This window comes from Haliaeetus leucocephalus, unplaced genomic scaffold, assembly GCF_000737465.1.
Source record: "Haliaeetus leucocephalus isolate CR32 unplaced genomic scaffold, Haliaeetus_leucocephalus-4.0 Scaffold140, whole genome shotgun sequence".
Taxonomy (NCBI): Eukaryota; Metazoa; Chordata; class Aves; order Accipitriformes; family Accipitridae; genus Haliaeetus; species Haliaeetus leucocephalus.
In genome coordinates this window covers 12,710,255-12,736,664 of record NW_010972576.1, presented here as the reverse complement: position 1 = coordinate 12,736,664, position 26,410 = coordinate 12,710,255, and the positions used below count along the sequence as shown (strand labels likewise).

Here is a 26,410-nt window from a genome sequence, read left to right as displayed (position 1 = left end):
TTGCATTTGGTAGAAAGTCTGAGAGAAAAATAAATATAGCACGTAAATCCAGCAGAATGTTGAAACGAGAAGTTGATGAAAAGTAAAAAAAAAAAAGAAAAAGTTTAATTATGAATTATAAGAACCTTAAAATCAGTCTGTACACCAGGTTACTGTAAGAACACAAACTCCCTTAGAGAGTTTCTTTAATGTAGAATTATATGAAAGTGAGAGAACAAAAAAATTTATGGCCTTTAGCCAACGTCCATCCTCATATATTCTGAGAGCAAGTTCATTCAGCATTATGATTCAATTACTATGACCCCAACTCTTCCTACTTTACTATGAAATCACAGATTTTTTCTTTCAAAACTTATGCAAGAAACTTACTTCATTTTTTACTGGTTATTTCCTTAAATTTTAAATATTTACTTGGTTGTTTAAAATGTCTTGATAATGTTGGTAAATGCTTTTTAAATTCAGGCAAATATGGAACATAGAAAATTACAATCCATCAGGTGTGGCAAATAATTTAATCCAAAAAAATGATTTGTAAAAATCTTAGAATACATTTAATCTAAAATATGGCTAGTGTTAGTTTTAATTCCTCTCTAAAAAGAGGAATTCATAAGTGCAGGAGTACCATACTTTGTTGGTCTCCCACTAAGATACATGAACTAACCTGGGCATCAGTAAAAGGCATGGATAGCTGTAAGCCTATTTGTGGAGTTTTGTTTATCTGTTAGGCTTTACTGGGGGACAAAGTGGAGAAGGGGACAATAATCTTAAGGACTATAGCATCTTGAAGCAGCTAGAAGGGTTGGCAACTCAATATACAATACAATGAAAGCATTTTACCAAAGCACTGTGTCTTTGGCATGCATTACTGCAGCAATTTGCTTTCATCACAGAATTTTAATACAGAGATACTTCTCAGATTGCAAGCATTTGTGAAAATCTTAACTTTTCTTTGAACCACAGAGTGATACTGCTTTGATCAATAATTATTGTAAGCTTTTCTATTTTATTTTAATTTTGTTTTCCATTGTGTTTGATTGTTTCTTTGCGCAGAGAAACCACTGTTGCCCCAGGATACTTTTGCAAATAAGCTGATAGTCTCAAAGGTTTTAATTATCCTGGTTAAATAAAAGTTACTACTACTCCTGCTACTTGATGGGGATTCTAATTAGTATCAAGTTTGTTCTGTTTTTCCTTGTGTGGACATATTTTTAAAGATTAAGTTAAATCATGTTCTGTAAATTGCATCTTTATGATGTATCTTATTGCCATTAAATCAGGTTTACATGAGACCTTAAAGTATTTTAAAACTTTGTGGAAATAGTTTAGCTACCTAGCTAGTCAGTGTATCTCACTCTGTGGTCCAGCTGGTATCATTAAATATGATGACAAATCTTCCAACACATATGTACACTTACAAAAGAATTAATATACTTTCCCACAGAGCAGCTATGATATTGTGTGGACTCTAAAACCTACCAGATTATAAAAAATTTCTCTGCACTAATTTTTCAGTTGCCAAAACAATAAAATTAAGAGCAGGCAAACAGTGTCTCCTCATTTAAACGCTTGCTTATTATCCAGATGTGTAAAGGTGAGGAAATTGTTACACACACCTGATGATAGTCATACACTTCAGCTGTATTTCCTGGTGTGCACTACTGTTCTGCACAAAATTTTTTTTGCATTTGAATATAAACTGAATTGCATGTGTCTTAGTAAATATCAGTTACACTGGTTAAAAGAAGGGTCAAACTCCTGAATAACACAAATAATTCTCCAGTGGAAATACCAGGTGTGTTGTAGATATCTAGGTTACCATGTTAATTATAATTATTTCAATAATTATGACACACTTCTTATGCATAAAGTTTTAAATCAAACCTATTAGAAGCTTTGATGTCCTTCAAAATACAGGCTAAAGAATGATGGATACTGTAATGATTTTAAGAATGCACTTGTACTTAGAGTTGCACTATTTTTCTTGTGCAACAGCCTGTCTTAGAACAGAAGTGACTTGTACTTGGAAGGAATCTACCCCCATCCTTAATAGAGCACTAATAATGCAATACATCATTTTTTATTAATCCTTTCATTATGAGTGTAATGCCTTAGGTTGTAGATAAGGTAGATTTGTCACAGGAAAATGAGACTGTCTGCACTGGAAACACAGACTATTATTTTTGTTCTGGCTTTGCAATTACAATACAGACATCATGACAAGTCTGCTTGGGCTACCCACCATTCAAAAAATTGTACTTGAGATTCCATCCTTTCTTAATAGATGCTTTCTTTTCTTATTATTTTGTATGTGCCATTGGCAAAGGACATGCTGCAGAGCACTGCAGCCTGCTGTGCTGATTTAAAAACCAGCTCAAAACCTGAATTCTTCTAAATATATGCAAAGAATCTGCATGGCAACCAGCAAACCACATGAATGATAATTCAGCAGCTGTAAATGGACTCTATAGGAATAGCAACCTACTGTCTTCCATACAAGCTATGCCAGAAAAACCCTGTTTGCTGGTGAATGAATAATAATCCTCCAAATACAATGTGATTTAAGATTACTTGCTTCTATTGGTTTTAGAACATACTAAAAAGAACACTTTAAATGGAGAGGGACATTGCCACTGTTTATTATTTTCATCCTCTGTAACACAGGATGTTTTTCATTGGGCATATACAGCACAAAGAATATTTATATCACTCTCTAAACAAAAACAAAAAAAAGAGAGACAATTAGTTTTCACTCGCCTGACTTGCTTACAACTCAACATCTTGAAGCCTGAACCTATTATTGAGCCATTACTCATTAGTGTGTAATCAAAAGTTTGTGTATTATCTCTTAGCTCATATAGCCACTTATATTCTACTTTTTTTTTAATTAAAAATGCAGAAGTCAACTTACCTGACAAGTGAAAGCTATTGGGTCAGCCACTTTCTTAAAAATGTGCTCAATTTCCTCTAGTGCAGTATAGTACTCAATCTGCGCTGTGGTCTTAATGACTCCCCCACAGTAGACATTTACATATACAGGGCCAGCAGGAAAATCTTATAAAACACAAATCAGAACAGCAGCTGAAAATATTGTACAGTCCCAGACCAGAGGTCTTGGGGAATGAGTAAAAGAACAGGAAAGTATCACAGAAAATGCATAGAGTCAATGAACTGGATTTACATTTCACAGATGATTCAGTGTATTTTATCCAGGTCTTTCAGACTAACATTAAAAAGCTGACAAAAGAAAATATGTATCTGTAAATCTGTATAAAACAAAGCTATTGTACTGCTTCATGTTAGAAAGGAGATGAAAACAGTATGCTTCAAATTTCCAACTTCCCTTTGATAGACTGATGACCTATAATCAGCTCCCTTATGCCTACAAATTAAGGAAAAGTTCATTTATTACAAATAGTGGAATTGCTATTCATCTTTTGAAACATTTTTCTTAATTGCAGGCAAGATTCTCAAATTTGGATTTGAACCAGGCTGCAGAAATTGCAGTATAATTACTTCCATTCCAGTTGTTTACCTAGTAAAAGCAAAGGAAAGAGGCATTTGTACAGTCTGTTACTTAAGTGTGACTTGCTCTGCGTATGCAGCATGAGCCCTCTTTATGAGCACATTTTATAATTCATTAGTGTTCATTGTGGCAGGCATCCTGCTGTACCATACCAGCACTAGCACGGTATTCTTAAAATTCTAACTCTACCCACAAAAGAGTGATAAAAATGGGCAACCCTGAAAATGGAGAAGAGTAATAGGGCCAAAGAAACTAAATTAATAGAACATCACCTTAAATCACTTAAATGGAAACTGGCCCAATGCTTTAAAAAAAAAAAAAAAAAAATTCTTATAAGGTCAGATCAGCTGGACCCTTATTAAAAAACGGTACTCCCAAACTTCCAACTTTTCCAGATTTTAAAACAGAAAAAAGCCTACAGAGAGAAGCCTTAAATACAAATGATATAAGAAACAAAATTAAACTTGGGCTGCAGCTCTGCCAAATTTTTCATAATGTTTCATTTACTGTTCATATTTTATTTCTTCATCATCTATAGAAACCTTCCTGTGATCAACAATGTTCTTACAGAATAATTCTGGAAGAATCTTTTAAGATCTGTGATGGAGGATTTCAGCTTTCCTTCTCTGAAATCCAGTTAGAGATGAAAGTTTCCTGTTGGTGATGCACTTCCCAAACAGGTGTCTACAAACAACCTCTCCGTACCACCACAGTGATAAAGAACTCTCAGGCCGTATGTGGCCATCGTCTCACGACAGTGTTCAGGATGAAAAGCAGGCCACAAAATTACCCAAACATAGCTCCAAGAAGGCACTGTTGAATAGTGTAGCCTATATACATATATTTCTTCCTATCTAATGTTGTATTGCAATGATTTTAGAATAAGATATTATGTAAGTTCCTTTGGGAATTCAAAGCATGAGTGCAGTAGCAAGCTACACTCTGAACACTTAGGTGAGAAATTTTTTAATTCTTAACTCACATCAAGTGAGTGGGGATAGGTGTGGCCCTTGAATCTGCACAGATTTCCTAAGAGAAACTGTTGTTATACAGTTGAAACTGTTGGCAACTAGTTAAGGATGGAGCGGTTGTAAAAAACATCAGAAACCAGCAGAGCTGAGTGATACAGAGAAATGGCATGGACATGAACAAAGAAAAGAAATTATTTCCTGTGTCAGTAAGAATTATAGAGAGGAGTATAACCAAATTTACTGTGTTAAATATAAAATGAAACATTTTAGTAATAGAGGAATAAGAAATTAATATTAGCTTTGTGGTTTATGGCAGTGATTTTGAAGAATGTTAATCTGTGACTAATCAATGACATTTTAAGACTGCCACCTGCCATTTAACCACACAAAAACAATCTAATAGAACCTAGTTTCCCATAAATCATAAGGCCTTGCTTCTCTGCATTATTAATGTTCTGTGTGCAAAACCCATGTATAGGAAACACCTACAATATAGTGGGAAGTGAAACTACTTATCAGAAAAAGTGAAGGGAGTCGAAAATTTTCTGTTTACTTAAAGGTAAAGAATGTTTTTCTTACCTAATGCTTTCATATACTTGACCTTCTTATTCCAAGAGGCTGGCTGTGTCCTAATTCGTTGATTATCTGCTATGAATTCAATTTCTAAAGTTTCATCATCTATTTCATCTTTCAACAAAATGAATATTTCACCAGGGTTCTATAAAATTAAAATAAATTCCCATTAGTCCTTCAGAAAATTATACTGAGAGTGTAAAATGCAAATGAAACCATAAGTTGGAAAGAAAGTTCCTTTACCAACAGCTTGATACAAAAAAATCATAATACCAAACCATGATGCTATCTCAGTGTTATCCTTTAGTATTTTACTGACATAAATGATACAATTAAGGTAGTATTTTAAATTCAGCTTACCTAACAATATTTTAAAACAGTATTTTAAATGCATATGTAGGTGAATTGTTATATTTTCTAAGACCATTCTACTTTATAGTCTAGAAGAATGACATTCAGCCTAATAAGAAGAACCTAAAATACTTTAGACTCACTTAAACTCTTACAGTGAACTGGCAATAAAGTAAGACAGAAGCCGCAGGTAATGTGAGACAATACCCCTCTACTGCCTCCTGAACCAGAGGGAATGTTACTGGCTTAGAACTGTACTGATCTCAACAATGAAATAATGTAAGTCATCTTTGAAAGACAGATAGCAAGCAAAATACATGATATTCCATGTACACCGCCTCCATATCTGACCGTGGCCACTCACTTACAGAAAGGAATGCAGTGCCAGACATTGCACTTCCTCTGTTTACATTTTCACATATTTTCTCACAGCAACTCTGATTAAAAACACACACATATGAACATTTGTGTCCATCGGATATGCATGCAGATATGTATATACAAATATTTCTGATTTAATTTAAAATCAGACAAGGTATATGCTCACACAAGCGCTTGTTGTGTAACTCGTGGTATGGGCACAAATGCATGTACCCATATACCCATCATGGATTCTTGCCAAGAGACACTCTGTATCTCTCAAGAAGCGCCTGACTACATGCTCCCTCTAAACTACAAGGCCCACATGACAGTAATATCTCTACCCAAGCTGCCAAATAATTCTAAGAGAGAAAATCCCTCAGAGGCTGTCTCAAAACTATTTTATTTGGAAATCTTTTGGCTGCAGTGTGGATATGACACAAAGGCAAAACAAATCTCACTGGAGTCTCAGTGCACTCTCATTTTGGCCCCCTATCTGCTATTTGTTCTCAAAACTGTTGTATGAATGAGGTAGGAAGAGGAGAAGAACACTGACTGTTATCCCAAAGATTTTAGCATCGAAAAACCTTACCTCGCATGGTATTCTTCCTGGAAGCACCAATATCGACTGCTCGTTAGTTTCTGATGTTTCACAAAGTACCTCTGTTTTAAAACTGAGGTCCATTTTTTCTGATGCTCCCCTGACATCTGACAAGTTAACATCAGAGCTAGTCTGGTGATCTGAAATAAATAATGTGGACATGGTTAATAATCCCAGATCAACAAAACATGGCAATGATGTGGTTTCCAACATATTACTCATATGGCATTTGGAGTCACGTTAAGGGTGCCGCATGAAAGTCTGGCAAAATTCCTTTTCATGTCAATGTGGTGAGGTTTCCCCCTTTGATAAAGAGCTTGCCTCTGAAGTTCTGATCCTGCAGCCTTTATTTACATGAACAGGCTTTTCTTCTATGCTTCATCTTACTAAAGTCAAAAGGGACATGGCATTTAGACCAAAATGGTTGTGACCAATGAGGTCACAGAGATCAGCCAGTTTTGTAGTCTCAGAAGAACAAACTCGTATACCAGGATAAACTGGGATTTTTACCACTCTTTCTTCCCCTATATGTAAACAAGGACATGCTACATGTTTACAACATCAGCCTACCTGTCTACAGGAAGGATTTATGTGAGTGCAGATACCTGTGACCAGGTAACCATGACAGTAGACACAGATTTTCTTGACACAGACTCCATGGTCTTTGCCTTCCTTCATGGACAAAATGATGGACTGAAGGCATACATTTTTTGTGTAGGATATTCTGGGTTTGGAAATGCTATGCCAGTCATACAGATAGCGTGCAACCAGTTTCTTTTCTGTTTTGCTGTACCGGTAAAGGCCCAAGAGCAATAGTGACTCTTTCACCAAATCACAGAATTTTAATGAGGAAATATAAAAGAACTGACAACTGCATCTGCAGAGCTCTGACTAAGCCTGTGTTTTAGAAAAGCTATTCTTCACACCTGCTACTTCTCAGCTGTATCATTACTACTCCTTTCCAGACACTCTATTACCCTGTACAAAATGCTCTTGCCACCCATCTCAAAGGACTGCAGCAGCTCTTCATCACGCAGGATTACCCAGCATATTGCAGTCACCTAGTTAGATTAATGATATCATTCCAAGCAGCTCAGAGTTAAAAAATCTTGACTGGCTGGTGAGAAAATATCCTGAGAGACTCAACAGTATCTTGTATTACTGTAAATTATGGAACATTCACAGTCAATTACATTCAAGGACACAAATAACTTCTCAGGCACATCTTTTCCTCTTAAATGGATGTAGAATATTAACATAAATTAGTGATGGGCAGAATACAGAACACTAGCAATTTGGCTTTGCTCAAACAAGTACCACAGCCATTTTGAGTTTTTTTCCAGAAGTGCCAAAGTGACTGAGGTACACAAACCACACAGTGCTCCTAAGTGGCACAGATCTCTTTCCATTCAGCGTCAGTGTTGGTAATTCACAATTAAGTTTTCTCACTTCTTGCTTCCCTTTATTTTCCACATATGTACCAGTTTGTCTGATACAGAACGTTCCCTTTCCTTACCAACCTTGCTTTGCTTAAGAAAACATAGATTTAATAAACTTCTGTAATAAATGTGCCTGCCAAGTGAAGTTATGCCTGGGAATGTATTGCAGAAACATGGGTATGTTATGTCTGATGTAGAATTTTTTTTTTCCAGAGATGTGCTTCGATTGTTAGAGAGATCTCAGGAAAAGACAGAAATAAAAGGCAGGTTCATTGTGCATCACCAACTAGTAAAATCTTCCCAGCCTACTCCTGCTTATATTCTCATGCTTTTAAGGCAAAGTAATTCTGAATTTAAGCTGTGAATTTAGTGTAGATTGGTAAAATTACACTGAACCTATGTGTAGACATACTTTGCTGAATTGAAGTACTTTTAATTCCATTTGCTTTAATTTATTCTGAAAGTTAAATAGGCTACACTGGACAAAGGCTATTTTGATTCTGAATGAGAATCCGCCCACAGTTCAATGCAGTTTAACTATTCCAGCTCAAAAAGTAAGTACATTAATTTCTCTGATTATCACTCTGAAGTCTAGACTTTATTTAGCTCCACACTTCAGAAGAAGGAAGGCCTGAACCCTTGCTGAGGAAAACAGTTAGGATACTGTATGCCCACAGCACGTACTTGGGGAATATTATGTGTTCATATTTTAAGTCACTCATAAATCTTAAGTGCATAGAATTTACTTCAGAAGACAACTCATATGAGTCGCTTGCTGCTTCTGAAATTTTTTCTGCCACTTTAGGCAAGAAAGACTTGCAAAGACAAGAAACGTTCCATTATCAGATGACAAAATGAAAGGACTGAATAACAAATCTGGTAAGCACTGGATTCTCGGATGTCAGCTTTCTGTCAGCGATCGTTCTTCAAGGATCATGTGGATGCATTCTAATCTAAGTGAAGTTCATGACAGCTTTATTTCTACAGTCTGCACTCTACTTATTGAAGATGACAGTAGTTACTTCCACCTTTTAACGTCCACAATAACTCACCTACTGAGAAGGTTAATGCCAGTGCTGACAAGTTGGTTTAAATCAGGATAATGTTTCCTCCCACATTAACTGCATTTTAATATTTTTATTATGCCTAGTGACATATAGCTACAATATCAGGACTTCAACCCAGTCAGTATTGGGATTGCACAGCCCTAGAGTTTAGACAAATTATTAAGAAATGTGGCTTTTACATCAAAGACTTGGATATTTAAGAGAATGAGGTTTTTACAAATATGTTAACAGTAAAAAGAATCCCAAGGAGAATATCTTTCCTTTAATGGATACAGAAGGGAACGTAGCAACCAGTGATGAGGAAAAGGCCGAGGTACTTAATGCCTTCTTTGCCTCAGTCTTTAACAGTGAGTCCAGTCATCCTCAGGGTACTCCACCCCCTGAGCTGGAAGGTAAGGATGAAGAGCAGAACATACCCCCCTTAATCCAGGAGGAAATAGTTAGGGACCTGCTACGCCATCTGGACACTCACAAATCTATGGGACCTGATGGGATCCATCCAAGAGTACTGAGGGAACTGGCAGAGGTCCTTGCCAAGCCACTCTCCATCATCTATCAGTGATCCTGGTCAACAGGGGAGGTCCCAGAGGACTGGAGGCTTGCCAGTGTGACTCCCATTTATAAGAAAGGTCGGAGGGAGGATCTGGGGAACTACAGGCCTGTTAGGCTGACCTCGGTACCGGGGAAGATTACGGAGCGGTTTGTCTTGAGAGCACTCACGTGGCAAGTCCAGGATAAGAAGGGGATGAGGCCCTGTCAGCATGGGTTTACGAAAGGCAGGTCCTGCTTGACCAACCTGATCTCCTTCTACGACCAGGTGACCCACCTAGTGGATGAGGGAAAGGCTGTGGATGTCATCTACCTCGACTTCAGCAAGGCCTTTGACACTGTCTCTCATGGCATACTCCTTGAGAAACTGGCATCTTGTGGCCTGGATGGGTGCACTCTTCACTGGGTGAAAAACTGGCTGGCTGGATGAGCCCAGAGGGTTGTGGTGAATGGGGTGAAATCCAGTTGGTGGCAGGTCACAAGTGGTGTTCCCCAGGGCTCGGTGTTGAGCCCTGTTCTGTTTAATATCTTTATTGATGATTTGGATGAGGGGATCGAGTGCACCCTCAGCAAGTTTGCAGACGACACCAAGTTGGGAGGCAGGGTCGATCTGCTTGAGGGTAGGGAGGCTCTACAAAGAGATCTGGACAGGCTGGATCGATGGGCTGAGGCCAATTGTATGAAGTTCAACAAGGCCGAGTGCTGGGTCCTGCACTTCAGTCACAGCAACCCCGTGCAGTGCTACAGGCTTGGGGAAGAGTGGCTGGAAAGCTGTCCAGCAGAGAAAGACCTGGGGGTGCTGGTTGACAGCCGGCTGAATATGAGCCAGCAGTGTGCCCAGGTGGCCAAGAAGGCCAATAGCATCCTGGCCTGTATCAGAAATAGTGTGGCCAGCAGGAGCAGGGAGGTGATTGTTCCCCTGTACTGGGCACTGGTGAGGCCGCACCTCGAGTACTGTGTTCAGTTTTAGGCCCCTCACTACAGGAAAGATATTGAGTTGCTGGAGCGTGTTCAGAGGAGGGCAACCGAGTTGGTGAGGGGCCTGAAGCACAAGTCTTATGAGGAGCGGCTGAGGGAACTGGGGCTGTTTAGTCTAGAAAAGAGGAGGCTGAGGGGAGACCTTATCGCTCTCTACAACTACCTGAAAGGGGGTTGTAGTGAGGTGGGTGTTGGTCTCTTCTGTCAGGTGGCTGAAGATAGGACAAGGGGAAATGGCCTCAAGTTGAGGCAAGGGAGATTTAGGTTAGTTATTAGGAAAAACTTTTTTACTGAGAGGGTTGTCAGACATTGGAATGGGCTGCCCAGGGAAGTGGTTGAGTCACCGTCCCTGGAGGTATTCAAAAAGCGAGTAGACGGGGTACTTCAGGACATGGTTTAGTGGGCATGGCTAATGGTTGGACTCGATGATCTTGAAGGTCTTCTCCAACCTAAATGATTCTATGATTCTATGATTCCCCTGCTGACTGTAAAAGTGGTTAGCAATTTATTACCTAAAAACCATTAAGACCTCTTTCACTAAACATCAGGTCTACCTGACAATCAATGAAAGCCACGTACAGCAGGCCAAGAATAACAGGGATCTATTTTATCACTACTATATATTTAATAACCAAGCTCCAAAGTCATCATCTCCTGCACTCAGATTCCTGCCAGTAGTTGCACACTATCTGTCCTAAAATGTGGAACATGAAACAACCACGTGAAGTGTTATTTTAAATGCTGTTCAGCAATACACCAGAGATTAAGCAAGCCTTGGCTTGGTGGCATTAACTAAAACAATGTAGCTCATAAGGGTTTAATACTATAGCAATGAGATTCTAGTAACACCAATGGAGCAATGTATAGACAATGTTTGTTTAATGTGGGGAGAAGGTGTTGCCTGACGTACAGGTCTTTTGAACATTTACATTTTGGACATCTTCACTGTGAATCCGCTTTACAGTCTTGCTTTTAAACTGAAAGCAAGGGCTAGGGAGCTCCACTAATTGCTAAGGCTTTCAGAAAAATCATCATTTAACAAGAATTTACAACTGTAGGTGAAGATTAGCTTAAAAGGAACATAAAAGGAACATCATTATAATGCTGGAATATCTAAGAGAGAGGACTTATTAAAGGGTATTTGTTGCTTGGAGAATGTGTTCTTTTAACGTTTTATATAATGGTGACCTATTTGTGTGGTTCTTAAAATGTAGCAGTAATGATTAAAATAATGGATGAATAAAACCGGACCCTTTCTTGTAGGATCGAAGTATAAGAAATTATTAACTATAGCTAATGATGCTTAGACAGCACTATGAGCTAGAAGCTAAAAAGAAAGGAAAATCTATGATAATCTTCCCTTGGGTATTCAGGGCAGTCCTACTGGGAATTATCATCTATTATAGAAGGTAATGCTCCATTTCCATCAGGTTACTTTTGTTGGCTTACTTTTGACAAATATCTACTGCTGATGGTCACATTGAAAGGACTGATCTTAAATTTAAGTTCATATTTAAATAATAAAATATTGCACACACTTACTGTAACAGTTATTCACTTCATTGGGCACAGTGCTGATGTTTCCAATTTTACTTCAATGTCCTCTCTTAATTCATGTAACTTCAATACATCAATTTGGTATATTTTACACAAAACCTTTTGGAATGCATTATTGCTTTCAATTTAACATTTTTAACTGAATTCATGAAATGACTTTGAAATTTCATTCCTTAGCATAAACTGAGAAATTTTAATGAAGCCTCTCTAGTCTCTTGTGAATTCAACAATTAATGCCTCACCATGGCTTCTGAACAACTTTCATGCCACATCCAACACCCCCCCCCCCCCCCAAATTCTAACTTTTCAAATACACTCTTTAGCTATGCCTATTGCTCTCTACATGAGGATTATAAATTGTCTCTGTCTTTGATTACTTGGTACTTGCTACATGTTTTGAGACAACAATGTATGTGACAGATTTGGGGTATTAAAAATAGCAGAAAACAAACTCATGAAAGATTTATGTGTTTTCTAAGGCTACCCATGGAACAAATCTCACAGCCAAAATTCAGTTGCTTTTACAAAAGCAAAATGCCTGCTAGCTTTACAAATTTCAGTTCTTCCTCAAGTCTTGCTAAAGCAATGCTTGCTGAAGAACTGAAACTGCATCACAAAAAAGGTCCTCATTTATCCCTAGATCAAACAACATATAAGAGGATGAGAAATATTGGCAAATCAGGTTAGGGAGATGACAAGGAATGGAAAGGTAATTAAGCACATGTGGCCAACTTGCTATGTGAAAGAAAAGACAGGGTGTTCCAGTGTCAAAGATTAAAACAAAGAGGATTACGGGGAAGAGCACTTACACTAAATTCAGCAGATCATTTAAGTGCAGCAGCATGTAATATGGTAGGACCACTCCCCAGCACGATGTGAGGTAAAGGCAGAGGTGGTCCTACTGGGCTCTGTGAAGTACAATTCAAAAGGTGCTTGTGTATAAGTGACTTTCTTGCAATTCAAAAGCTTAAAGTGAAACACGTGTGAGTGCTCTGCAGAAATGTGGATGAAAGTAGAGCCACACAGAAAAAAACGAAGTAACCTTCTATAATGTGGAAAAATCAAGAAAAAAGACTTAGGCACATAATATTCTTCCTGCAATCCACCATAAGTTTATCATAGGCATTTATGAAAGTTAATCCTCTTAAAGTATGGGTATTTGTAAATGCTGTATGAACTCAGCAGAGAGTGCAGCAGAGTGGGATGGAAAGGCAGCCTCTAACTGCATAAATTGCTTTATAAATGACCCAAGAAAGGCTATGGGAAACATGGAGACTGAAACTATCCACCACATTGGGCTTCATTCAATGAGCCTATTTTCCTCGGCATGAACACAGGATTTATTCATTTTTACCATAAGCCCTTTCTAAGATATGATTTCAAAGCAAATCCCCTTTTCTGCTCTGCTGAAAAGTTTTCTCTTACTGATGGTGAGAGAGGGCTTAGGAATGGAAAGGTTTCTAAAAACCACAGAAAATTATTGAACACATACTCAAACACATAAACATCTAACTCAAATCTTAATTTCTTTCATTTATTTTCTACCATATATAAATTCCAGACCAAGGTAAACATATTCATTATTGAACAAGCTTTAAATAATGTTTCTCTCTATGCTGAATCATCTACCTTTTGCAAATACATTGGCAGTTATCTTTGTTTTTCTCAAAAGCATTCTCAGTCCCAGTTTCTCCTGCACGGTTGAGTAGTTCTGTCAAAAACAGTAGCTTTCTGCGAGTTGGCCTATTTTGCCCATGTCTCCAAAATGTTTCTATTACTTTATTTATGGTGAACAATTTTTCTCGCAAATGAGCATCAAATTGACAGTTCCCTTAAAAGCTATGAAGAACAGTTTTTCCTTTTCGGAATATTTGGAGTTGGTGTTTATGTCATCTTAGCAACTGATGGTGCTGCAATTTTCATTCACGTCTATTTCACTCCCATAACAGAGCAATCCCTGGACACCCCCCTCCATCTATTGTTTTATGCATTACTATATACCTGTAGGCAAAGATTGTTTGTGAAGATGCATATCCCCCTGTTCTTGTATTACCGAGTCTGTTTTTGTATACAACAATTTACCACTCTGATATAATTGTAGCCTAATGGAGTCATCATAAAAGCATCTAAAACACAATATAAAAGTCTTATTATGTGTAGCCATATCGGATCTGATAGTAAAACCAAAAAATCCTGCCTTCAAATAACTCCAGAACAGCAAAAACCAATTTACCATGAATTTATCAATAATCTTTAAGAAATAATATGCATGAAACTGTAGGCGTTTCTTTATATATATATATACTTCCATATGATTTTAACTGTGTATACAGAGGCAGTCTAAGGCTATGACAACTAACTAGTTCCTAACTGGTCTGTGGCTTGGAAGAAAGATTTGACTTAAACTCAGAAATCAGTGCTTTGGTTAGGATGCATATATTTAGAGGCTTTTTGGGAATAAGTTTATCTTTAAATATCAATTCATGTTATTATTTTTACTGCAATCAATTCTATGATTTTCAGCTGCAGCAGCAGCACTAATAATATGACCACTCTGCTGAGCTTTAGACACACAGAATCTAAAGAGACTGTCCCAGAGAGTTTCTAAACTATTAGGCACACTGATTAGTTTGGAAATAATAACTACTGCCTGAGGTCATTTAGATGCTGAGCAGAACTGTTGATGGAACCCAAGCCTGTCATTTCCAGTTTCTACATTCTGGATACTTTCATCCTGCTGTTGCTTGTGCTGGTTTTGGCTGGGGTAGAGTTAACTTTCTTCATAGTAGCTAGTATGTGGCTATGCTTTGGATTTGTGCTGGAAACAGTGTTGATAACACAGGGATGTTTTCCTTACTGCTGAGCAGGGCTTACGCAGAGCCAAGGCCTTTTCTGCTTCTCACCCCACTCCACCAGTGAGGAGGCTGGGGGGGCACAAAAAGTTGGGAGGGGACACAGCTGGGACAGCTGACCCCAACTGACCACGGGGATATCCCAGACCATATGACGTCATGCTTCAGCATATAAAGCTGGGAGAAGAAGAAAGAAGTGGGGGGGGGGACACACACGTTCAGAGTGACGGCGTTTGTCTTCCCAAGTAACCACTACGCGTGATGGATCCCTGCTTTCCTGGAGATGGCTGAACACCTGCCTGCCGATGGGAAGTGGTGAATGAATTCCTTGTTTTGCTTTGCTTGCGTGTGCGGCTTTTGCCTGACCTATTAAACTGTCTTTATCTCAATGCATGAGTTTTCTCACTTTTACCCTTCTGATTCTCTCCCCCATCCCACTGTGAGGGAGGTGAGTGAGCAGCTGCAGGGTGCTTAGTTGCTGGCTGGGGTTAAACCACGACACTTCTCCAGGGAGAAGCAAACTGAAGTCTGGCCCTCTGTGTGCACCAGCAGTTCTGTTATTAAAGCCTAATGTTTTATTAAAGAGTCCATCTATCCACTTCAGTGTTACTGGAGTTCTATCACAGTAAGAACACTTAGGCATATTTGTTCCATTTCTCTGTGGTACCAGCACACACATATCTCAGCTCTGTTTCAGTGAAGGATTATACAGCACTAAACATTGCCCAAAATCTGAGATGTGCTGTTACAACAACAGAGACAGGTTATCCTCCTGCTATGGACTCAAATTACCACTGAAGACGAAAGGACTGATAGCAGAGGCATCCAACGTTGTGAGCAGACCTCCAAAATTTGTTTGCCTGATAAAATGGTCCTGCAACTTCCTTATTATTCCAAAGGGGTTAGCTGCAGCTGCCTAGTGGCTCTATTATCTCTAAACTACATTTCAAGCCTCTTATAACTGGCCTGGCACAAACTGCACACTATGCTTGGACACAGAAGTGGCACATGGCTACATTTTGAATTACTAGATATAAAAGAATACAGCTAGAGAGGAGCATTTTGGAATCAAGTCATACTTCAGGGAAGCACACCTGGCAGGCAGGCCAAAAGCTCAGATTTCAGGCTGAATATGGGTTTAAGTTTCTACAGATATCACCCTCAAGGAACTATTAGTGAGTAGCCAAACTTTCCCCTCCTGGCCATGTTTGAAGCTATTCTCTTGAAGAATATTCTTTACAGTCATCAAAGTTCAAAAAATGACATGGCTGGACGGTCATGAAGTTTAACATAACTGAAAAATCCTTTAACAACTGCACTGGGAGAGGCTGGGGAGGAGAGACACTGGTAGCTGGCATTCTCAGCCTTCACCCTACTCAAAGTACAGGATACATATCATTAATAGTATCCAAATGTTTACTGACACAATACAATATACTCCACGTTATAGCATCCCTTAAATCAATCTGGTAACAGAAGCTAGCTTAGACTGCAGTAGTTCATTTACCAAATAGCGTTATCTTAGTCTGAGTATGACAGCAGAGCTCCAATACTTGCACAGGGCTCTTATCAATGCCTGGATGAAATTTATGATGCTGTTCTTGATCTGTGCAGGTCTAAATTACATGGGACTTGTCTATCTAAGAGACCACATGTCTCCCTGTGCCATGCTGCCACAGCTGCTGTCAGCGGAAAGACTCACGCCAGACACATTTGGTATTAAAGAAGGAAAAAAAATAAGTGAATTGTCAGCAAGACTGACTCACTAGGGGACAGGCTGCTTTGCAATTTATTCCCACCTTTGGTTTGAAATAGCTAAAATCTATTGACCCTTAAAGCAGGCTAAAAGGTGTGCTGCTTTCTCAGGAACACAATCAAGAGTGATATTTTTAGACACATCTGAAAATCATACTTGCTCTCTAACTCCTGATTATTTTCCTTTTGTTAGGGTTATGAATAGGGAAGTAATCTAAGGTCTTTCTCTTTTAAGACACTGTCCTTGAATCCAACACTTAGACACCAGAATAGGCACATTTTACTACAACAGGATTTCAGATAGAATTGTAGCAAAGAATAGCATAGCAGAGGTACTCTGATAGCTTTTCTGTATCTGCAGAAGGGATGCCATCTATTTTGTTACACAGTACTGGCCTTTCTCCAGTTTAGTTTTGTAAAGGATACAGGTAACGCAGTATGCACATATATGTTAGTTTGATGAGACCTCTGAGCAGGACCAAAAGATGTCTGCTGTTAACAGACATCTGTCTAGGCGGACAGCTATTACACTTTAAAATCATCTTTTTGTGTTCCATTTGCCCATCCCTAATTGGTTCAGTTAATTAGTGCTAGGATACAAGCCTTAAATGGCAACTGTTAAAAAAGACAAAGCTGTTTCAAAGAAGGGGAACAGCCTTTTTTTGAAGCTGAATATCACCTAATGGGTATCTAAATCTGAGGTAGCTTTATTTTGCAGGTAAAATAATGAATGCCAATTCCACAATAACGCATTCACATTTTATCTGTGTGGTTACAAGGCTGTATACTCAGATCCTAGTATGATTGCTTCGCTCTTCTAAACTTAGTACAAATTATAAATAATGATTCTTTGGGGATCAGAAAATTTTCTGAGGAACCACAGGGGAATTTCTCAAAATACAGCTTTCTAGTAATAAAACTAAGTCTACTTTTCTTATATAGAAACCAGAAATAAAGTAAACACATAACAACATTTGTAAGTGGCTAAAGAGCTGAGTTGTTCAGTTATCACCTACAGGAATGAATCCTCATACATTCATATCATGGTGATTAGTATTCCATAACTGGATCTTTTCCATCACTCACTAGCAAATCAATTGTTTTCACATCTGCTTGTAGCTCATATTTCCCCAAAGGATCTCAGTGATCATATTGTTTTTCCATTTTCCAATGTACTGTTTGACCTTCTCCTGCAAGGCCTTGCAAAATTCACTTTAGTCAATCACTTCTTATTGATTGTTAGCACTTGCTCATTCCTTACCTATCTTTGCTTTATTGGATATAGTTTGTTTTGTTTGTTTTTTTTTTTAATACCTCCTGTCATCCACTCACTGCTCTGTCCACCATTGTTGCTTTAGATTTCTCATTTAGCTTTATACTTCTGATCTGTTCAACTTTCATTCCAGTTCAAGTCTAAATTCCATCTTCTCTCAGCTTATCCTTTCTTTTGTACAGTATCTGCATACTCAAAACAAACTTCAGCTTTCAGCATATCAGTCTCCACTTAAGACCTTACATAAAGTGCTGTTCTTTTCTGAATTTACAGGGTTCTAGCAAAAATCCTTTCTTGGTTTATAATCCCTCCTGACACTTCTGTTTTGTGTCATACATAAAATTTAGCACTGCATACACTTCCTTCTTATTAGGAAGAAGCGAAGAGAAAGAGAGTCCCTGGAAACATTTTTTCACAATTCATCCAAAGTCAAATTCTGTCTGGTTACCTGAAGATTCACCTACTTTCTGCAAGGCGCAAACAGGCTTATTTGCAGCTGCTGTCTTATCTTTCTTGGCTTTGTAAAGACTGACGTGCTGAATCTTGGAAACTGCAATCATTTCACTTCTTGGGCTACTTTTCCCTCCAACGTTCTGCAGTGGTATCAGATAACTGCTCCCTGTTGCACCACCGCAGAAGAAATGTCAACCACATATTTCCTTACACTCATACGGGAGTCAGTCTTAACCTCACATACAGGATACAATTACTGGGAATCTCTCTTTTCTAGTTGTTCCTTTCACTCATCACAGCAATTGAGAATCTCTTTGGTCCTCTTAGCAATAACTAGACATCATTAACCAGCAGAAGCTACATACGATCAGTGCTATCAAGATGACTGCCAAAAGCTGACTGAGAACTGTGGTCAAGGCAACTTCAGCAAAGATTTCAAGTGAAATTTTGCTTTTAATGCAAGACTTTCTCAGCTGGAAAATCCTCAATTCACTTTATTACAACATCAATCATTCAGCTGATGGGAAACTTGGACTTAAAGCTTCTCTTCAAGTCCCCATATAAAGCAAAAAAGGATTCATATAAAAAGAGTCAGGGTTTGAAGTGGGAGTAGCTTGGAGGAACATCTCCCCACTCCTTTCTTTTCTTGGGATTCTGTTTTCTCCGACCATTCCCTCTTTTACTGTCTCATTTTTTGGACATCATGATCATGAATGAGAGGAATGATGCCAGTTTATTGACCACCTGGATGATGAGCCAGTAATGACAAAAAGCCTTCTTTATACCAATGAACTTCTTCAGTGCACTGACCCATGGCACATTTAACACAGGACCAAAAGAGACATCCTTAGAAACCTTGACAATAGTTCTGCAGGGATAAAACAGTGCAGCGTTACAGCAGCTTTCTGCTTGAGATCACACCAGTACACCCAAGATGCCAAGAGAGTCACAAACAGTCCCTATCAGAAAGAAGGGGGGACTAACAGGAGAAGATTTAGTAGAGAAAAACAGTTGGCGCTAAATACTCCCTTCCATACTATACACATTTCAAAGGGACGTATTTCCAACTAGTTCTGGTCTGGACCTGTAGGATGCACACCTTTTAGTGTCTGAAGTCCACCCAGTGAGCTCCCTGAGTGCACTTTCCCTTTTAGTTTTATCTGAAAGGAATCCAATCCACATGCTCCAAGATTCTTCTGCATTGTGAACCAAAGCATGGTAAGCAGGAATGGCTGGAGTATTTAAAAGTATACAAATTGATGCTCGTGTCTTGAAATTAGCTAAAGAAGCTAAAATTCTAAACTCCGTATATCACTGACATGTATATTGAATTTGTGCCAGTAAGGAAGAGCCAGTGAGCTTGCAGCATCCTTCTGCCCTTACACCTTACCAGCAAAACAGACCCACAGAGCCAGTAACTTCAGTCCAGCAGCACAGAACTGCTATGCCAGGAATTCCAAAATAACTTACTTGTCTTTTTCCATCAGTCAGCATGCTGGTGCTGTTAAGCCAATCACTTCACAACAGCGTCAACCCAGAAATAAAGTTATTTAAGTAAGAACTGAGGATAGGAAACATGTTATGTAGCTCTTTACTAAAAGCAAGTGGAGATTTTGCCAGTCTGTTTTCCCTACTAAGACTCTTTACGGGCTTTCACAAATATAAATAAACAAGAATGGCAAATGTCAACAGGAGCAGAAGTTGTGATGCAGGGCTTCTAACCACTGGCTGCCAATGAACAATGCTGCAAATGTAATGTGAGTAGGACTGATCTATCCAAAATTTCAGATTAGCTCTCTCTTTACTACAAGCAAAACTCCTCATGCTGGGAACAGAAAAGGAAAGTTCTCCATGTCTTCCTTTTTCTCTACTCTGAAATTAAAGGAAAAAGGAAACATTCCTGTTGAATCTCCTCCCCTTTTCACACTCCTCACAGGAATGTGTGGGTATAGATGGATGGGTGGACATTTGAGAACAAGGCATGTTCCTCTACACAACTGTAAGCTATGGTAAGGTTAGTTTATTGCCTTTCACATCTGACAAAATGTAAGAAAACAAATTTAATTTTCTGAAAAGTACTGGCTTTATTTGAGTAAAAGCAAGGGGAATTCAACTCACCGTCTGCAAGAACTGCCTCATAGATGTAAGATGAAGAGTCTCCAGGATTATCATTTTGTGGCTTATCTAGGAAAAAAGAATAATTCTTTAATTGTATCTATTTGGAACTGTCTTTAACTGCTCATCAACTCTGATGACAGTGATCATTGCTATCCTACTTGATTGTTTCACAGAATGTTTAGTTTGCTCTAAGGAAGGTCTTAGCATCAGAAATCAAGCTGGGAAAAAAAATGGCAAAATAAAACAGAGTTAAGAAAAAAATAGACAAGCAACCTAAAACCTCAGAAATAAGGAAATACCATGACACCGTTTTCCACTTGCTTTTTTTAGATTAAATTCTGTATGCTATTTTAGATGTAGGATGAAGCTATTTTAAAGCTACAGTTTTGCAGATAGAAAAAAAATAATCCAAGGGCTAGGGGAGAAGAATAAGCCTAGAGAGATCTTTAGATAGAATTGTATTCACCCCTTTTCAGTAAACATCCCTGTGACTGATCTTTTCAATTTACTATAGCAGGTAAGAAATGTGGGCTTGAGGAAGAAGAGAAGTTTCCCTGAAAGTCAATATAGCAAACAATGGGAGAGGAGTTGGGCAAAAGGAAAGAGAATGGAATCATGTGCAGGAAAGTGAGAAATGGAAGATGGATGCAGGCATTGGGGTTTGGAAGACAAGACAACTGTGCAGGGCTGTGTTTGATAATACAATAAATCTGGCTACAGAGTTCCCAGTATTGGGGCAAAAAAGAAATGGCCACATTATGTAAAGTACTGGTCAAATCTTAAAAACCTCTCTATCAGTTCCAATTTGTTGAAATTATTTTGATGGCTTAATAACTATCAGGAGACTTTCTGCTGTATTATGCAGTATCTGTCTATGCCACTCTTTCTTTATGCTGGATCAAGTTATCACCTGGTTTTCCACATCTGAGGTAACATTGATGTAAAAGATATAAGGCCTGCTAGAGCTCCGTATCGTGAGATTCAGCTAACTCACAAACATGAGCTTGTATAGCATCTGTGGGACCCTGATCAGAATTCCATATATATTGCTGGGTGCTCCAGAAGTGAATAACCAATATTGCTACAAGAGACAAGACTGAAAAGCAAGAGTCACTGGGTAAAGACGCCAGGCCTAGGATGAGAAGACGAGCCTAAGAAAGTAATTGCTTTACAATTACTTTATTAAGGTTGCAAAAAACCGAACACTCAAAAGCAATCTTTCTCCTTTGTAGTATATTGACTATTTCTTTTAAATTGACTTGTAGCGTGGACAGTGCACAAGTTAGACCTAATCTGGCATTGACTTGTAGCTTTGTACTTAAAATAGGTGTCGTCTATGATATTTTGATTCAGTTATTCTTGTAATAACAAGAGTCCAGTGAATGAGGAGAGGATTCCAGTGAGAGAAAGGACAGTGATATTAGCTGATTGCTGCTCTAGAGAATTTAGGTAATTTCAGGTTCCCATCCTGAAGTTTTGAGGCAAAAAGCTGAGGCTTTTAAAACATGCTTTTCAGAATTGCTCATTAGTTTTGTATTGCACTTTCTGTGAAAGACCTTACAGCTGACCTGCAGACATCTGAGTAGTCACAAACACATCTGAAATTAAAGGGAGTTTGAATATGGACGTAAAAAATGGTAAGTGTTATGAAAAGTAATGTCTTAAAGTGGTATCAGAAGTGGAAGAAATGTTTCACCCTGATCTTGCTAAATACTAGTATGTAAAATGATGATAAAATAAAATAATCTTTGGACAGCACTCAATACAGAAAGGAGTTCTACAGGAAAGCACATTAGGAAATTAATAATTCTGTTTTCTCATCAGGATTTGAATGGCATTCAATACATAAATAATGCAACTACAAACTCAAACAGAAGCCAAAGTATAAAATAACTGTTAATTAACTGAGCAGTATTTGTGCTGTGCACTAATGAGGGCAGGTTCTTGGGGGGGAGGGGCAGGAAGAATGAACTTCGGTAATTAAAGGCAATTATGCCTATGAACAAGGCTCCTAACTAAAGTTTCATAGGCTACTTTGTACCTTTAACTTTTTGACTTTTGAACACCTAACTTTTTAACTGTAATAACATTTTCTGGACCAAGTTCTGTCCTCATAGCCATTCAAATAAGTGCAGAGAGACCCTACCAAGAGCAAAATCTGATTCTATATGAAAATCTGTTCTTTTGCTATCCTAGTATTGATTTTTTTTTTCCCACTATGAACTAAAATGGGTGCTACACTTCATTTTTTCAGGGATAGGTGTTACAATTTTTTTAATCTGGAGAACAACATGACCCTTATTTTATCCTATTTCCAAGAAGCTGACACTAACTTAACAGAAATACATCACAGTGAAATTACAAATAGCAATTTTGTTATAACAACACTTGTGTGCCAAAAAAATATGCAAAAAATGCATTTCCAGAGGACTTCTCTAGATGCCTTCCAATAATAACTTTTCAGTAACTGTGATTGGTAACCGCAGTGCAAAACCCGATGAGAGTCAATAATACATTGTATGAAGGACATGTAAGAGTACAGATTCACACAGCCATTTTACAGTTCTAGCTGAAAAACACCTGCTGGAAATCTTAAACTTAAATTATTTGTAAACTTTAGAAATAGCCTCACAACCGCAGCTAAATACTGACTGATGACTGTTGTGCCATAAACAAGACATAATTTTGGATGGTGTCCACTTGCAACATTGAAAGAGCAGACTAATGATGATAAATCCATTAATTAATTTTAAAAATAAAAAATTTATAACTTAAATAAACAACAGTAAAATCACAGTACATTAATTTAAATTAGTACATGTTGTTGCAGTAATGCTCATGTTTTAGTCATTTGAATTTTATTATAAACACATTTTTTTATGAGCTTGTCCTAAATGCTGTTAAAGAACATTCACTTTAAGATGTCAGTGCATTCACTTTTCCAGGTGTAAGCAGCTTTCATCCAATTAGTGTCAAGAGGAAAAAACATCACATACATGATGCATACTTCAGAATCCAATGGTACAGGTCACCATGACTGGCTAGACAGATCAAAACATGAGCTGCTAAGAAACCTGGTTATATTACGAATAAAGTCTTCTCTGGATTTTGCAGAGATAAGAGAAGAAAGAACAAAGAACTCAAACAGTTTAAGCAGCAGGGGATGGCAGTCTTAACATCATATCTACGGTTGCCACCTCCAGGCTCCACTTCAGTTTCTCTTCTGGTTTGAAATAGCCAGGATCACATGCCAGATGAAATAAGTTCATGACACTAACCACAGTTTTTTATTGACAGTCATCCCCGTTACAAATCTCCATCACTGCACTGGCATCCCAGCAATCATTCTGTGTGGAGATGGAGAAACACAACATCTCAGGAAGATTTATTAATCTGGTAATCTTAGCAGCAGTCCCTGCAGAGCAGTTCAAAGATGCATTGGCAGGGCAAAATGGAAATGACGACTATACCATAGCACACTTCAGCTAACAAAATGCCCCTTCTGCTCTTCTGCTTATGATAAATTCATACAGATTATTTTTGTTTAAAAAAAAAGAAGTTTAATTGGCATTTGAGGTGCTCCTCAATAAGCAGATGACCTCACTGCCTTAAAGCACCAACAGTGGTTATGAGCTGTCTGAATGTAAATACATTGGGGAAGGAGGAAAGGGAGGCACAACTGTGTGGTCTCATCTACTGCAATTTTCCCTGGCGGTGAACAAAGCCAGAACCACGTACCAACTTCCCTCTATTTACTCAATCTTGTGTGCCCATGTGAGAAATCTTTACAACCAAGACTTTAGTTCACACACACACAAAAATACACCATGTTCAGTACTCACAAGCAAACAAACCAAAAATTCTAGTGATTTTACTTCCTTTTCAACTTTGGTTCTTGCTAGCATTTTAGCTTCATTTCTTCGTAGACTCCAAGTCAGCGTCAAAATCTAGATGAAACACTTGCCCATTGAGGACAATGTTAAAGTTCCCACTTAAATTAAGGGGTTTAGCTCATCAGCACAAGTCTTGCTGACAGCCTAAGAAAATACATTGCCATTGGTTACTCATATTTGAGTACCAACTTGAAGAGGGTTTTAGAGGAGAACAAGCAAAGCAGTGGATTCAAAACATGAAGTATTACTTCAGCGTTCAACACCATACCCAAATTCCTGGTACAATTCCAAGAAAATCTATGCCACTGTACCAGAAATGAAACAGGAGACAGATACCATAAAAGCTGATGGTAAAAATATAGTGATTTATTTCTCTTTTCTGTGACCTGCAGAATGGAAATTAGCTCCATATTTGAAGCAGGCTGAAGATTTGCATCTGTTAAGCCCTATTTTAAGCTTCCAGCCTGTTTGTCCAACATTTACTTATTAGAGACAAATACCCAATGCTAGTATCTCATTACTCCTGATCTATACCTTACTAGTAGCAGCAAAAGTCGTTTTCTTAACATTACTCTTTTTGGTGATTAAAATCGTGTGCAAGTACACAGAATACTTTTTAGGCCACAATTAGAAATTAATGGCATATTCCTGTCTCACGTAAAAGTTACATACTCATTCTGAAAATATTTCCTGTGCTGTCAAAGACTGTGAATACAGTTTTCTAGTTGGGTTATGTTACTTTATGCACCTCTTCTCACTTTTCGCTACAACAGCAGATAATGAATGGATACATGTAGGTTTGTTGAGCAGTTCTCAACTATCAAACTTTATAGAAGTAGATTCTCTTCATATTTTGGAAAAAAAAAGAGGATACCACTGCTTAGAGAAAAGGCTGGAAGTGGAAGTGACAAGAGTTGTTTTGTTGAGCTGTAAACAAGGAAACCTAATAAAACAGCAAGCAGACTAATGGATACTTACAACTCCTGAGCTGTACTGAGAAGTCCCACCAAAAAGTCTCATAAAAGTGTCAGGACACTTTAGAAACAGTGTCATAGAAAATTATTTGTATTAGATAAGACCTGTTCTATTTTTGCATCATCAATACTGAGGCACAAATAACTACAGGAGGAATTCAGGACATTTAAAGATCTAAGTAATTACCTCCAGCTGCAAATATCTCCCTCTATCTACAAATCCCCTACTTAAACATACAGCTAGCCTGGATTTGAAGTGGAAGTGTTTCAGGACTAAACAAAAAGCCCAGCTATGTCTAGGCCAAAACCCCCCAGGGTACTGAATTAACACACTGAAAGTATGTCAATTTAATATAAAAAGGGGTACATAGTTCAGCAGACCAAGAAGTTGTAGAAAGAAAAAGGGAAAGGAAAAAAGAGATGCAGACAAAATGTGTCTCCTGATTCTACTTTCAGCAATATTAGGGAAAGCTGTTAAAGAAAAGTCAGAATTCTAGAGTCACACTGGGCCATCTTAGATGTTAACATAGAATAATAAAATTTCTGAGTGTTCTACTCTTTCCCAGAGATTTATCCTTTTTTATGACCACAGGCCCTTACACAAAATTAAAAACCAACTCTAAATCTGAATGTGGCAATTTCAAACATTGAAGTATTTTGTGAACAAGTCCTGCTAAAGGAATCTTTTGACAACAATAAACGTATTTGCATTCCTCTTCATGGATAAGGTGAATATAATAAAATCTGTCACCATCCAGGAAACATATGTTAGAAAGGCCAGTTTCCATGTCTCAGTTCTCCCTTTACTGCTCCAAGAACATGTTCAAACAGGAATGACAAACCCTTCCGATTTTGTGTTTGAATCACATTACAGGACAAACAAGCTCTCTGCTGGGTACAAAACCCCCTGCATCTTCTATTTTATTTAGTTTTACTGAGCATTTTAATTAGGATTGGTTTTTGCCTAGAATTTTTGGCTTATATACTATTTTAGAGGTAGAAGGAAGTTTTAAGAGATAAAGAGCCCTACCTGCTCCAACAAGATGAAACTGGCATCACCTGGTAGGCAAGAGGTTTTGGCAAAATAATGAAATAATACGGGGGGGGGGGGGGGGGCGCGAAC

At 38.1% G+C, this 26,410-nt stretch overlaps 1 protein-coding gene across 1 annotated transcript in view; it reads right to left on the bottom strand.

The window, feature by feature from the left end:
- The window catches only part of BANK1 (B-cell scaffold protein with ankyrin repeats 1), a 148,249-nt gene that overhangs the window by 103,338 nt on the left and 18,501 nt on the right, over positions 1-26,410 (bottom strand). Inside the window, exons 3-6 of the mRNA XM_010561044.1 lie at positions 20,421-20,486; positions 6,371-6,519; positions 5,074-5,212; positions 2,909-3,051 (exon numbers count right to left, since the gene is read on the bottom strand). Of these exons, the coding sequence (XP_010559346.1) occupies positions 2,909-3,051; positions 5,074-5,212; positions 6,371-6,519; positions 20,421-20,486 (497 nt within the window). The remainder of the gene's footprint in view (positions 1-2,908; positions 3,052-5,073; positions 5,213-6,370; positions 6,520-20,420; positions 20,487-26,410) is intronic.